Source organism: Suncus etruscus, chromosome 3 (genome assembly GCF_024139225.1).
Source record: "Suncus etruscus isolate mSunEtr1 chromosome 3, mSunEtr1.pri.cur, whole genome shotgun sequence".
NCBI lineage: Eukaryota > Metazoa > Chordata > Mammalia > Eulipotyphla > Soricidae > Suncus > Suncus etruscus.
The window spans coordinates 9,294,675-9,309,614 of NC_064850.1; the positions used below are offsets into that span (position 1 = coordinate 9,294,675).

The following is a 14,940-nucleotide window of genomic DNA, read 5'->3' on the forward strand; positions in this document are numbered from 1 at the left end:
GGCTTGCCCAGGGGTGTGGCCCGGGGAAGCCCTGGAGATCTGGAGCAAGGCGGCAGAGGGGTGCTGGGGTTACCCAAATCCCGCACCCCCCCTAGGCCTGGCCAAGCAGGCTACCGGCATGGCGTGGGCCTGCCAAACCTCCTCCTGCCTGACTCCCGGCTCCCAGGAAGGAGAGATCCTTCAAGAAGCTGGGAGAACAGAAGTTCAGAGCCCCACCCAGACCCTCCCTAAGGAGCCGCATGGATAGTGGGGGAAGGCCTAGGGTCCTTCAAGCTCCACCAAGGGACCCAACTCACCGGCTTGCCCAGGGGTGTGGCCCGGGGAAGCCCTGGAGATCTGGAGCAAGGCGGCAGAGGGGTGCTGGGGTTACCCAAATCCCGCACCCCCCCTAGGCCTGGCCAAGCAGGCCTCCGGCATGGCGTGGGCCTGCCAAACCTCCTCCTGCCTGACTCCCGGCTCCCAGGAAGGAGAGATCCTTCAAGAAGCTGGGAGAACAGAAGTTCAGAGCCCCACCCAGACCCTCCCTAAGGAGCCGCATGGATAGTGGGGGAAGGCCTAGGGTCCTTCAAGCTCCACCAAGGGACCCAACTCACCGGCTTGCCCAGGGGTGTGGCCCGGGGAAGCCCTGGAGATCTGGAGCAAGGCGGCAGAGGGGTGCTGGGGTTACCCAAATCCCGCACCCCCCCTAGGCCTGGCCAAGCAGGCCTCCGGCATGGCGTGGGCCTGCCAAACCTCCTCCTGCCTGACTCCCGGCTCCCAGGAAGGAGAGATCCTTCAAGAAGCTGGGAGAACAGAAGTTCAGAGCCCCACCCAGACCCTCCCTAAGGAGCCGCATGGATAGTGGGGGAAGGCCTAGGGTCCTTCAAACTCCACCAAGGGACCCAACTCACCGGCTTGCCCAGGGGTGTGGCCCGGGGAAGCCCTGGAGATCTGGAGCAAGGCGGCAGAGGGGTGCTGGGGTTACCCAAATCCCGCACCCCCCCTAGGCCTGGCCAAGCAGGCCTCCGGCATGGCGTGGGCCTGCCAAACCTCCTCCTGCCTGACTCCCGGCTCCCAGGAAGGAGAGATCCTTCAAGAAGCTGGGAGAACAGAAGTTCAGAGCCCCACCCAGACCCTCCCTAAGGAGCCGCATGGATAGTGGGGGAAGGCCTAGGGTCCTTCAAGCTCCACCAAGGGACCCAACTCACCGGCTTGCCCAGGGGTGTGGCCCGGGGAAGCCCTGGAGATCTGGAGCAAGGCGGCAGAGGGGTGCTGGGGTTACCCACATCCCGCACCCCCCCTAGGCCTGGCCAAGCAGGCCTCCGGCATGGCGTGGGCCTGCCAAACCTCCTCCTGCCTGACTCCCGGCTCCCAGGAAGGAGAGATCCTTCAAGAAGCTGGGAGAACAGAAGTTCAGAGCCCCACCCAGACCCTCCCTAAGGAGCCGCATGGATAGTGGGGGAAGGCCTAGGGTCCTTCAAGCTCCACCAAGGGACCCAACTCACCGGCTTGCCCAGGGGTGTGGCCCGGGGAAGCCCTGGAGATCTGGAGCAAGGCGGCAGAGGGGTGCTGGGGTTACCCAAATCCCGCACCCCCCCTAGGCCTGGCCAAGCAGGCCTCCGGCATGGCGTGGGCCTGCCAAACCTCCTCCTGCCTGACTCCCGGCTCCCAGGAAGGAGAGCCCCTGAATTTTTTAAATATCAGAAAGAATCAGAAATATCAAAGAACCTGTCCGAAGCATTTAGGGTCTAAAAAAATGACACTTTGGTTCTAAAAGAAAAGTAGTCTTGTCTGGAGAGCACAGCATGAGATCACCTGCCTATCCTGGGTGGAGTCTTGTCCTATCCCACATTGCTGAGTATGATCACTCTGGCATTGAGTTATGGTCCTTGGGGATGCACCTCAGCATAGCAGGACAGTCTTGGTCATCCTAATAGTAATGGAAGGGGGAAAGAGTCTCATGAAGGGGCCCGGACGATGGCGCTAAAGGTAAGGTGCCTGCCTTGCCTGCGCTAGCCTTGGACGGACCGCGGTTCGATCCCCCGGTGTCCCATATGGTCCCCCAAGCCAGGAGCAACTTCTGAGCGCATAGCCAGGAGTAACCCCTGAGCGTTACCGGGTGTGGCCCAAAAAAAAAAAAAAAAAAAAAGAGTCTCATGAAGAAGGGAAGAAGGCAGGGAAAGAGTGGAGGGAAGACTCATTTGTGGAGCACACACCCTTCTAGGGAAGGACTGCAGTGGGAAATACTGCTGTGGCAGGAATGTTTCAGTCTGGACCCAGCCTGGACCATCTCAGACCTCTTCAGACCTGGTTGACTCATTCTTTGCCATTGAGCTACTTACTCTTACAAGAGGATGCTGAAAGCTCACTGACTAATGGAACTCCTCTTTCCTTAACACCCATAGCATTCTATTAGCTTTTGAGAGACTACAGCCACAGGAGACTTAGAGCAACTGCAGTAGAAAGCCAGGGTCTGCAAGCACTGGTGTGGAGATGAGATGAGATGTAGGTGTGAAAGGTGGCAAAGTAACTGAATCAAGTCTGCATGTTCAGCATGTCAGGCAGAGAGATTTGGGAGCTGTGAGGAGCCCCAGAAATCAGTGACAAGTTCAGTGGGGGCCATTTGGGCAATCTTTCAAGGGCTGGGTCTCAGTGCCTCCACCAAGGGATCCACTTAAGGTCCTGAGTCTCACTGTCTTTGTTCCCCCTGCAGCTGTGTTTAGGGGTAGAGGAAGGAAAGTACAAGGCAGAGGACCTGGGGGGGTGCATGATGGGTATTTCCAAAGTGGAAAAGCAGCTAGTGGAAAGTAGGCATGGAGGATGGACAAGCAGAGAGAAGGAAGGAAACCAAGCAAAGGCTTAGATCCTTTTTAGACTTACTGCTAAGTGCCTGAGCTCTGGGTGTTCTGTTCCTATACTTAGATAAATGGTACAGGGCAAAGGAGCTGAATATGTTCTTCAAGTTGGTCCCACAGCACTGCAAAAAATGCTCCACATCACTAATCATCAGGGAGATGCAAATCAAAACAACGATGAGATACCACCTCACACCCCAGAGAATGGCACACATCACAAAGAATGAGAATAAACAGTGTTGGCGGGGATGTGGAGAGAAAGGAACTCTTATCCACTGCTGGTGGTAATGCCGTCTAGTTCAACCTTTATGGAAAGCAATATGGAGATTCCTCCAAAAACTGGAAATCGAGCTCCCATACAATCCAGCTATACCACTCTTAGGAATATACCCTAGGAACATAAAAATACAATACAAAAACCCCTTCCTTACACCTATATTCATTGCAGCACTATTTACCATAGCAAGACTATGGAAACAACCAAGATGCCCTTCAACAGACGAATGGCTAAAGAAACTGTGGTACATATACACAATGGAATATTATGCAGCTGTCAGGAGAGATGAAGTCATGAAAATTTCCTATACATGGATGTACACAGAATCTATTATGCTGAGTGAAATAAGTCAGAGAGAGAGAGAAAAATGCAGAATGGTCTCACTCATCTATGGGTTTTAAGAAAAATGAAAGACATTCTTGCAATAATAATTTTCAGACACAAAAGAGAAAAGAGCTGGAAGTTCCAGCTCACCTCAGGAAGCTCACCACAAATAGTGATGAATTTAGTTAGAGAAATAACTACATTTTGAACTGTCCTAATAATGAGAATGTATGAGGGAAATGGAGAGCCTATTTAGAGTACAGGCGGGGGTCGGGTGGGGAGGAGGGAAACTTGGGACATTGGTGATGGAAATGTTGCACTGGTGATGGGTGGTGTTCTTTACATGACTGAAACTCAAACACAATCATGTATGTAATCAAGGTGTTTAAATAAAAAAAAAAGATCATTAAAAAACAAAAACAAAAACAGTGAAACTCTCCAGGACTGGGAATTCCTCCAGCTTCATCCAGAGGTCACTGGAGGAGTTGACTGTGCCCCCCAGGCTAGAAGCCTCTGGGAGCCTCCTCGCCCTTTTCTATCTGGGCTCACTCCAGGGCACAAGAGGAGGTCACAAAGAGAACAGGCTGTGGTTTGGGACTCATTCACTTGCCAAACCCACTTTTCCCTCTGCTCCATCCTTCATGAAGGAGGGTGCTATAATGACAAAATTTCAACTTAGCACATGGACCAGGCAAAAGATTTTGACTTAGAAACTGGAGCAATAGTACAGCATGTAGGGGGCTTGCCTTGCATGCAGCCAATCTGGGTTTGATCCCCTGGATTCCATTTGGTCCCCTGAGCTTGCTAGGTGTAATTCCTGAGTACACAGCCAGGTATCATCCCTGAGCATAACCGGATGTGGCCCCATCAAAAGAAAAAGGGGTTCTGATTTGGTCTAGAGCTCAAGTTATAAGGAAAATATGTGCCAGCTGAAATGCTCAGCGTAAGATCATCACACATGAAGCAAGTGTTAGAATAACTTACTTGTGCTTAGGTAATTAGAAACTATTTTAGTTTTGCCCTGTTCACTCATTCCTCATGCAATGATCATGTGACACATGGCAGGCATCATGGTAGATTCTGGGTAAACCACAATGAACAAAGAAAAGAGCTTGCCCCTGCTTGATTTGTCAGGGACTTACATCTATGATCCATCAAGTGGTGATAGATCAATAAAGAATAAAGCATAAAATAATAAATAAAAAATAAAGAATAAACAGAACAGAAGTGGAGGGCCGGTGGAGAGGTACGATGCATAATACTTTCAATGGGGTGTTAAGTGACATTTGAACTAAAATAGGAATAAAACATGAAACAATATGAGCCAAGTGAATATATGGTGAAAGGATTCTTAAACAAAAGGAAGCTTAAACAATATAACACTTATTGCTAAAAGCACCAAGAGTGACATAGAAAGAAAGAGCTCTTCATTTGCTAACACCATAGCAGAAAAGGTCTTTATAACATAATTGATTCTTATACAAGGTACAATAGGAGGCTCTAAACCAGTTCAAAAGAGGCAAAGAGAGCTTTTCAGCTGGGATCCCAGGAGGAACAGCCCTTGGCACTATGGAACTGAAGGAGCGTGAGCACTGACAGCTGAGCAGCAGGTATGGAGGTGGGTTTGGTGCTGAGGTGAAGAATGATCACTCCTGTTTTATTATCTTCTTTGTTTTGGAGTCATAACAGGTAGTGTTTAGGATTGATTCACAGCTCCAGAGGTGAAATTATTTTATTTTACTCTTTTTACTTCTTGTTGTTTTTCTGTTTGGGGGCCACACCGCTAGTACTCAGGGGTTACTCCTGTCTTATTTTTTTTGTTTTGTTTTGTTTTGTTTTTGTTTTTGTTTTGTTTTTTGTTTTTGGGCCACACCCGGCGGTGCTCAGGAGTTACTCCTGGCTGTCTGCTCAGAAATAGCTTCTGGCAGGCACGGGGGACCATATGGAACACCGGGATTCGAACCAACCACCTTTGGTCCTGGATAGGCTGCTTGCAATGCAAACGCCGCTGTGCTATCTCTCCGGGCCCACTCCTGTCTTTATGCTCAGAAATCACTCCTGGCAGACTTGGGGGACTATATGGGTCCATCCCTGGTTGGCCACATGCAAGGCAAATGCCCTACCTCTGTACTATCACTCTGCTCCGGTCCTACTCTTTTCACTTTACTCAAGGGTCCTGAGTTCAAACCACAGTGGGCTCCTGAATACCCCAGATAGAGCTCAGGTGGCACTGGCACCTCTTCGTGTGGTCCTAGTGACCCCCAAGTACCACTGGCATGGTCAATGTCTGCCCAAAATGGCTCCAAGTCACTGATATGGCTGAGTATGGCCCTGTAAAGATTTTACATCAATACAAGTGTATATTTAAAGAATATAATAAGAAGCAGAATAAGTTTTTGTCTAGTTAAGATCAGCATATATTTTTCAGACCTTAAATGCATCCCCCCCCCAAAAAAGTGGGGGGAAATGTCTGTACGTCTTATGGAGTGAATGCCTCCTGGAGCTGAAGCCTAAGTATTTAAAAACATGTTTTTGTTTTTGTTTTTTTTTACTTTCTGATGTAAAAAAAATGTTAAGTAAATGTGTTTAACCAGCTGTGGACTGGCATATTGTAAATATACTTCAGCCTCACAGGCTGGTTATTCCCAGCCGCCATCTCCTGACGGCGTCTCGTGTTGCACAATTTGGTTTAGAATATTTTTTTCTTCTTTTCCTTGTCCAAAATCTATGTGTATATTATAGAGGCAAAAATACAGTATATATAAAAGGGCAACACTTTTGTACTTAATATGAACTCAACCTTTTTTTTTATTTTTTGTTTTTTTGGGCCACACCGTTTGATGCTCAGGGGTTACTCCTGGCTAAGCGCTCAGAAATTGCCTCTGGCTTGGGGGGACCATATGGGACACCAGGGGATCGAACCTCGGTCTCGATCTTTCCTTGGCTAGCGCTTGCAAGGCAGACACCTTACCTCTAGCGCCACCTCGCAGGCCCCAAACTCAACCTTTCTAAGAAAGATGGGATGTGTGAGGTCTGGAAAGCAGTGAGCCTCCCTCTCCCGCCCCCACATCAAGAGTTTGTTTGGCTAGGCTAGATGACTTCTAGAAAGGCACCTTTCTCTTTCTTTCTTTCTTTCTTTCTTTCTTTCTTTCTTTCTTTCTTTCTTTCTTTCTTTCTTTCTTTCTTTCTTTCTTTCTTTCTTTCTTTCTTTCTTTCTTTCTTTCTTTCTTTCTTTCTTTCTTTCTTTCTTTCTTTCTTTCTTTCTCTTTCTTTCTTTCTTTCTCTTTCTTTCTTTCTCTTTCTTTCTTTCTTTCTTTCTTTCTTTCTTTCTTTCTTTCTTTCTTTCTTTCTTTCTTTCTTTCTTTCTTTCTTTCTTTCTTTCTTTCTTTCTTTCTTTCTTTCTTCCTCCTCCCCTTCCTTCCTTCCTTCCTTCCTTCCTTCTTTCTTTCTTTCTTTCTTTCTTTCTTTCTTTCTTTCTTTCTTTCTTTCTTTCTTTCTTTCTTTCTTTCTTTCTTTCTTTCTTTCTTTCTCTTTCTTTCTCTTTCTTTCTTTCTTTCTTTCTTTCTTTCTTTCTTTCTTTCTTTCTTTCTTTCTTTCTTTCTTTCTTTCTTTCTTCCTTCCTTCCTTCCTTCCTTCCTTCCTTCCTTCCTTCCTTCCTTCCTTCCTTCCTTCCTTCCTTCCTTCCTTCCTTCCTTCCTTCCTTCCTTCCTTCCTTCCTTCCTTCCTTCCTTCCTTCCTTCCTCCTGGCTCTGTGCTCAGAAATCACTCCTGGCAGGCTCAGGGGACCATGTGGGATGCCAGGATTTGAACCACCATCCTTCTGCATGCAAGGCAAACACTCTACCTCCATGCTATCTCTCCAGCCCTCTCAGGCACCTTTCAACTCTCTTTCCCCTGCAGACCTTGGGTGGTCTCTCACTTGCCCTGTACAAGTACCTTGACCTGTTTCACTCGGGCTGGCTGCAAGGTGTGGCTTGTAGAAAGATCAACCTTCTTTTTTCCTTTCTTTCTTTTTTTTTTTTTTTAAGATCAACCTTCTTAAACGCTCATGGAGGCAGCACAGGCAGAGCTAACTAGCTCATCCCAGCTGTCACACACACCACCCCCAGCACATGTTGAGGTCTCCAAAGAGAGCAGCCATCTCCTCCTGCTCCGCACAGACTCAGTTGTGCGGGCTGAGACAGGCAGCAGTCCTGTTGGCTCCAAAGTAGCTTGCTCACCACTTTATCCCTGAGCTGACCATTTCCTTCCCTAAGGACACCTTTTAGAAGGCCTCAGGTAGGGCAAGTGTCAAATCCCAGTGTGGGGAGAGGGACAGGCCAGCGGTAGGTGACAACCAGCTGAGCAAGGATCTGGCTGTGGGCAGGGAATGGAGGTGCATTCTGTGTCCTTAAAGACTGCAGGGAGCTCAGGGACCATCATTGATGCTGTATTTTGGTGCATACAGGCAGGAGATTTTATTTTATGGATAGTACTTAAAAATTCTCAGAAAGCATTATTCCCTGCTGAAGAACGTAGAGGGAGATACGCCGGGAGTCCTGCATGACCTGATTCTGATTAGGGGAACTCCATAATGTTCCCCAAAAGTCCTCACGACTAGGATGTCCCTTTCCTAGGCATAGTGTTTGAGCTGTGAAAAAGGCCCTACTCTCCCTAGGCCAGCCATCCCACATGACCTTCCCTTTGGTTGCCAAACACCTGAGTCAGAGGGAGACTGAGGCTGGGAAAGAGGAGCACTGAAGGTACCAGTGAAACAACTACCCACTGCCCACTCCCTACCCAAATTCTGTGAGATGTCCCCACCCCTACCCTACCCCTTACCCACCTGGTATTCAGGTGGTCCTGGCATTGCTTCACTTCTGCACTGCGTGGGTGTCCACTCTCTACCAGGCTGTTGGCAGCTAGGTTCACGCCGTCAATCTGAGTCATCAAGGTCTTCATCTCCTGGTCCAAGATGTCAAACCTGGCATGCCAGGAAAGCGAAGATTAGTGGGGCAGTGCAAGCAATATATAGACCTTGTTTTTCTTTATCATTTCCAGAATACATTGGCTAAATAAGTGGGACACAGGGGTGGGATGTATGTGAGGCAGGTATGCCGACATACCTATTTTCTGGTTCATGGGTTCAATTTCATGGATTAGTTTTTCTGAAACCAATCTCAGAGGACTGGTTATTCACATCAAAGCCTCCAAACTAATAGAGGGGCAGCAGGGAAAAGGGTGTGTGTGTGTGTGTGTGTGTGTGTGTGTGTGTGTGTGTGTGTTTCTGCTAAGAGACCACCTGCAAGGCTTCTATGGGACCTGAATTTAACCCCCTGACACCTCTATCTGGAGGATGCTCTTTCCCTTATCCTCTTTCCTCTTCTACTACTTCATGGCACTAGCTGCCCATCCCCAGGCAGAAGCAGAGAGACCCAGGAGAAGACTGTAGACTATAAAATTGCCCTTCAGGGTTAGAGCCCAGGCTCCCAGTGGGCAAGGTCTTGCCTTTGCAACTCTAGATTCTGTGCCAAGGAGACTGGGTGCACATGAGGGGTGTGTGTGTGTGTGTGTGTGTGTGTGTGTGTGTGTGTGTGTGTGTGTGTGTGTGTGTGTGTAGGAATGTCCCACTGAGTCCTGCTGAAATCAGAGTACTAGGAATGAGATGGCCAACAGCTTACAATTTGATTCAGTAGACCTGAGGCTTCTGTGTCAGAGCTGCTGGATCTGGGTCCCTCTGTCCCTCACCCTTCTCTTCAACAGACCACTCCCCTTTCCTCTGAGTTCTATGCCAGGGGTTTCACGTCAATTATTCGAGGTGACAATAGCTGCAAAGTAGCTGAGTGAATGGGATACGAAGACAAGGGCTGGAGGACTCAGCATCAAGATATCAAGATTTGAATCTGTGACTCGCGTGGCCTCTGTGTGAAGGGGCAGCATGAGGTCTTACAGCCGGAACCCTACAACCTAGAGGCTGTGATCTAGAAATTCAGGGGTCTCAAGTGACCTGAAGATTTGGGGGGGGGTTCGGGTGACTCAGAGAGTCATTGATCTGGGAGCTAGAATCAACTGGATGAGCGCAGGTGCCTCAGTTACCCAGAGAGTCAAGAGGGGCCACTCTCACCTATGCTGCACAACTTCCAGGTCCTCTAGCGTGTCTGGAATTTCCATCTGCTCCAGCCACTTCTCCTTCTCCCCCATCCAGAGCTCGCAGGCGTCCGTTTCCCCAAACACGGTGTACAGATCCAGAGCATCTTGCAACCTCTGCCGGCGCAGGTCGGCCTGAGCCACCACCTGCTGGTAGAGCTCCCTGAGGGCCTGCAGCCTACTGGTCACATCTGGCGAATCCCGGAATTCTTGGGGGAAGTCCTGGGCCTGCTGCTCCAGATGTTCCATCACTCCTCGACTCTCCTCCAGCTCCTCCAGGAAGTCCTTGTGCTTCTTCCCCAGGGCTCGAGTGGCACCTTCGTCCTGGCCCACATCTTCCCCGGAGAGCAGCTTGTGAGCATCCTGGAGCCAGGCCTTCAGGTCATCCGCATCGCCCTGGAACTGGAAGAAACTCTCCGCATCCTGGAGGTTCTTCTTGCGAAAGGCAGCCAGCTCCTTTAGCTGGTCCCATTGGGCGGCCACCTCCTTAACCCGAGCTTCAATCTGAGGATGCCCGAACTGCTTTCGGGCCACCATGCCCTCGGCCTCCTGGAAGATGTTCTCCAGGTGGGTGTCCAGGCCTCGGAGCTCATCCTCGAAGGCTTTGTGCTTGCGCTGTAGGATGAGCACGCTGGTCAGGTCCTTGCCGTAGTCCAGGGAGGAGTAGATCTGCTCTTTCTCCTTGATCCAGCTCTCAGCCTCGTCCATCTCCCAGAAAAACTTCCAGAGCCGCTTCGACTGCTCCAGTTGGGCCTTGCGCCCCGCTGCCATGTTGCTCAGCTCCCCAAAGCACTGCTCTAGGTGGCTGACCCGATCCTGGATCACCTGGGGGTCACAAGGCTGGTACCCTGCAAGGAGGAAGGAAGGCCGAGAGATAAGGAAGTGCTTCTGATTGGTTGCAAGGCTCGATATGTGTGATCTAGAACTTGTTAGGAGGGACTTTGGGTCACAATGAATGACCACGAAAACTTCAGGAATTAGAGAAATAAAAAGTTGGGTGAGTGCTCAGTTGAAAAGCACATTTATTTTAAGTCCCAGATGCCAATTTTGATTTATTTTTATTTTATATTTTTGGTTTTAGGGTCACACCCAGCGGTGCTCAGGGGTTACTCCTGGCTCTGTGCTCAGAAATTGCTCCTAGAAGGCAGGCACGGGGACCATTTAAAATCCCATATAATGGGATTTGAACCACCATCCGTCTTGGATTGACTGCGTGCAAGGCAAATGACTTACCACTGTGCTATCTCTCCAGCCCTTTTGTTTTTAATTTTTTAAACATTTATTTAGGTTTGAGGCCACATAAGAAGGCACTCAGGGGTTACTACTGTCTCTGTGCTCAGAAATTGCTCCTAGCAGGCTCTAGGGACCATATGGGATGCTGGGGGATTGAACCTGGGTCCATCCTGGGTTGGCCGTGTGCAAGGCAAATGTCCTACCGCTGTGCTATCACTCCAGCCCAGATTCCAGTTTTGAGATGATGCTTCAAGAAGTGTCTTGTTTAAGACCTAAAGCTACAAACCCACATGGGTTGGTTGTGCTGACATGGGAACTGACTGACTGGAAGAACAATGCTTCCTTGCTGCCTGTAAAAGGCCAGAGCAGAGCACCGGGCCTTCACTCTTTCTCAAGCTCCTTTCTTGTAGGAGGTTTCCCCAAGTAAGGGGTGTCTCAGTACTTGTCCGAGGACGGGGCATTACTTCAGAGTTGTACAGCGGTGTCGCAACCTCACCTTTGCCCTCAGTGAACTGGGCAGTGGCTGCGGTGATGGCCTTCACCTTGTCCCCTTGGATGGCAATGTCAGCCTCCATCAGCTTGTGTTTCTGAAGCAGGTCCTCAACCTCCAGCAGATGCTTCCCGAATTCGGCAGATAAAAGGTGGGCCTGGAAAAGAGAAGACAGATGGGGTAGAAGAGTGAAGAGACGCTACTATCTTCCAAAGAGGAGGTACACATGGTAGCCAGAAAGAGCTGCTGCTGAGCATGCAGAAGCTCAGGACAAGGGTCCTGTAGGCCATGCACAGCCATGTGTCACAGAGCATAAGCCCCACACTCAATGACCTGCAGGAGCCCAGTGGGGCGAGGAGCTGGGATAGGGACTTTGAGGAGGAAGCTGCATGACCAATCTGGGGTGTATTCTCAAATGGAGAGTCATTGGGAAAAGAACGAAGAAATTTAGACTTTTGTTTCTTGCCGTAGAGGCTACTCCTGATTCAGTGCTTGGGAGTCATTCCTGGTGGCGCTCAGGGAACCAGGCAGTGCCAGGGGTCGAACCCTGACCTGGATGCAAATCATAGGCTCCTCGCTTTGAGCGATCTCGCCAGCCTCCCTGAGATTCAGGTTCCTTGATCACCCCTATTCTGGGTAGGCTGGACTCTAAGCAGAGTCAAATCATGGTTCTGCAGAGCCTGGTTCTCCAGCCTCCTGGTCATCTGCATCTCTTTTAGTCTTTGAGAGAGAGCACAAAGGCCACCTTGAATGCAGGGCCCTCGCTGAGAGCCGAGCTAGGGGCTGAGGGGGCCCACCTTGATCTCATCCATCCAGTCAATGCTGTGAAGCATGTCCTGGAAGAGTTTCTGCAGCGCCAGAGTTGTCTCGAGTCTCTGGCGCCGGGCCCTCAGCAACTCCTGCAGGTAGTTCCACAGGCGGAGGATGTTGTCCTTCCGGGCAATGATGCGCTTCTGGTCGTGGTAGTTCTCCTTCTCCAGCTCCTGGGCCAGGTCCTCCAGGGCCCTCACCCGCTCCTCGTAGGCGGCCGTGTCTGTCTCAATGGCCTCATGCTTCTTCTTAGCGGCCTCCACGGCTGCGAGATCGTAGCCGAAGTTGTCCTATCCCACAGGGAGAGAGAAAGGCAGCTCAGTCAGGCTACCCCTGGCCGGACCTCTAAAGCGAGAAGCCCGGATCCTGTGGGAAGGACTTCTGAGGAGTTAGTTCTGCCCTCTGTCCTTAGTCTTTTGCAGCCGAGCTGTTTGAGACTAAATGTCTTGCAATAATTTTTTTTTTTTATTTTGGACCATACCCAGAGGCGCTCAGGGGTTACTCCTGAACTCTGCACTCAGAAATCACTCCTGGTAGGCTCAGGAGACCATATGAAATACCGGGGATCGAATTCTGGTCCATCCCGGGTTGGCTGTGTGCAAGGCAAATGCCCTGCCACTGTGCTATTGCTCTAGCCCCCCTTGCAAGAACTTTTAACAGCAGCTGCAGGCTTCACTGACTGTGTCACATACAGGGGTGAGACTGTATGCATAGCAATAACACTGCCCATTCATAGTCTGCTGGCGCTCAGGAAGGTGCACATGGCAGTTCTACAGAGACTCAGTAGCTTGCTAGTCAGGCACAGGCTGACTCTCCAATGGGCCCACACCTGCATTCCTGTTTCTGGATGCTGCTAAATTGGATTCCAAACTCCAGTGGGAAACAGCAGATGTTTGGAGAGTGAGCCCCGGGTCAGATTTAAGTGAATAAAGCACAGTTCTAGAGGCCGGAGTGCAAAAGGACAGCGGAAACACAGTTTCTTAGAATCCTGGACTACCCTCCATTTAAGAAGCTGTCTCAAAACCACATAGCAGTTGATGTCATAATGTCATATATGTCATATATGATGTCATATGTAGCCCCTATAAGATCACTTGAGGATCGTTTTGGAACTGAATTTCTTTCTTTCTTTTTTTGGTTTTGGGTCACACCCAGCGGTGCTCAGGGGTTCTTCCTGGCTCTATGCTCAGAAATCACTTCTGGTAGGCACGGGGAACCATATGGGATGCCGGAATTTGAACCACCATTCATCCTGGATTGGCTGCTTGCAAGGCAAATGCCCTATCACTGTGCTATCTCTTTGGCCCCCTGAACTCATTTCTTAAAATGAGGCCCAACAAATCCTAATGGGTTCTTGTCTCTCTTTTTGGTCATTTTACCCTTCCTGTCCAGAGACCCAAAATCCTGAGTTTCAACCTTTTCACACCTGCATCAGTTAATAACCACAGCACGGAATCTATCTGTGTTTTTCCATTTTTTTTTTCTGCCTGAGGACCAGCAGGTGGGGGAGCAGTAGATGAGAACCACTGATACAGTCACTATATGGTTGGGAAGAAAATATTTGGCTGACCACCAGGAAATGTTCACAGCCCAGCACTAATTTCCAGATTCCCAGGTTGAAGAACAAGACCTTAGGCTAACAGGGTGAATGATCCACGAGGCACTTGCAGGACACTGGGGGTTAATCTCAGGGCCTCATGCTTGCCCTGGGCACGACCTAAGCCACTGAGCCATCAGCAGGGCCTCTCCAGTGAGAAACTTAAGCCACATGCTCAGAGCCATGTCTGCTCCTGCAACACCAGTGCTGTCTGTTACCTGGGCCACGAGGCGTTGGTTTTCATTAAGCCAAGTCTCTCTCATTGCTGCCTTTCTGTCGAAGCGCCGTGCCAACTGCTCCAACTTTTCCTGCCGAATGAGCTCGTTTCTCAGGGCCAGCTCCCGCCGATACTCTGCTTCCTCCAGGCTTTCCCAAGCCTGCATGAAGGAGACAGAGAACTCTTGGGACACAAGAGCAACCCTGGGAATTGGCGGTATCCCATCTTGTTAGTTGGATATTGAGAGATTTCCAGAATCTGGACAGAGCTTTGTAGTCTCAAAAGGTGGTAGCAGATTACGACTTACTATTCTTTGACTTTCATGTCTGAGTCAGCCAAAGATTTGGTAGCACTAACTATCACAATTCCCTGCCTCTGACTGTGGGTTTAATATTATGATATTTCCCTGGGAAGCAGCAAATTGTTTTTTTATTTTTGTTTTGGTTTCTGGGCCATATTGGCAATGTTCTAGAGTTCTATGTTTAAAAGTTGCTTCCAATAGTGTTTAAAGGTCCATATATTTGGTTTTGGTTTTGGTTTTTGGGTCACACCCGGCAGCACTCAGGGGTTACTCCTGGCTCTATGCTCAGAAATCGCTCCTGGCAGGCTCAGGGGATCTTGGGATGTCGGGATTCAAACCACCGTCTTTCTGCATGCAAGGCAAATGCCCTATCTCCATGCTATCTCTCTAGATATCAACTGGCACTTGAAAATAGGCTCTAGGGGCGTAAAGGGGGATAGAAATGATGAATGGTGGGTGGAATTTGCCTTTTCAGGTCTAGGTTCAGAGGGAACTCCCTTGAGTGACCAGTAGGTGTCAGTAATGACATCATATATGTGCCATGGGTTAGATCTGTTGAGTGGACACTTATCCACTACCCATCTGGCCACAGGTGATTGGAAGGCTCCGTACCCTATTGATGTCAGACACGAGTTTTCCATCATGGGGTGTGTACACTTTCTGATTGTTGGCTCTCATGCGAGACTGGATGGTAAACAGTAGAACTTCCAGATTTCCCTTCTCCTGGAACC

General features: G+C 49.5%; 1 protein-coding gene across 1 annotated transcript in view; it reads right to left on the bottom strand.

Moving 5' to 3' along the window:
* The window catches only part of SPTB (spectrin beta, erythrocytic), a 96,101-nt gene that overhangs the window by 52,464 nt on the left and 28,697 nt on the right, over positions 1-14,940 (bottom strand). The window contains exons 9-14 of the mRNA XM_049770532.1: positions 14,822-14,939; positions 13,910-14,068; positions 12,082-12,384; positions 11,291-11,441; positions 9,539-10,409; positions 8,261-8,398 (exon numbers count right to left, since the gene is read on the bottom strand). Coding sequence (XP_049626489.1) covers positions 8,261-8,398; positions 9,539-10,409; positions 11,291-11,441; positions 12,082-12,384; positions 13,910-14,068; positions 14,822-14,939 — 1,740 coding nt within the window. The remainder of the gene's footprint in view (positions 1-8,260; positions 8,399-9,538; positions 10,410-11,290; positions 11,442-12,081; positions 12,385-13,909; positions 14,069-14,821; position 14,940) is intronic.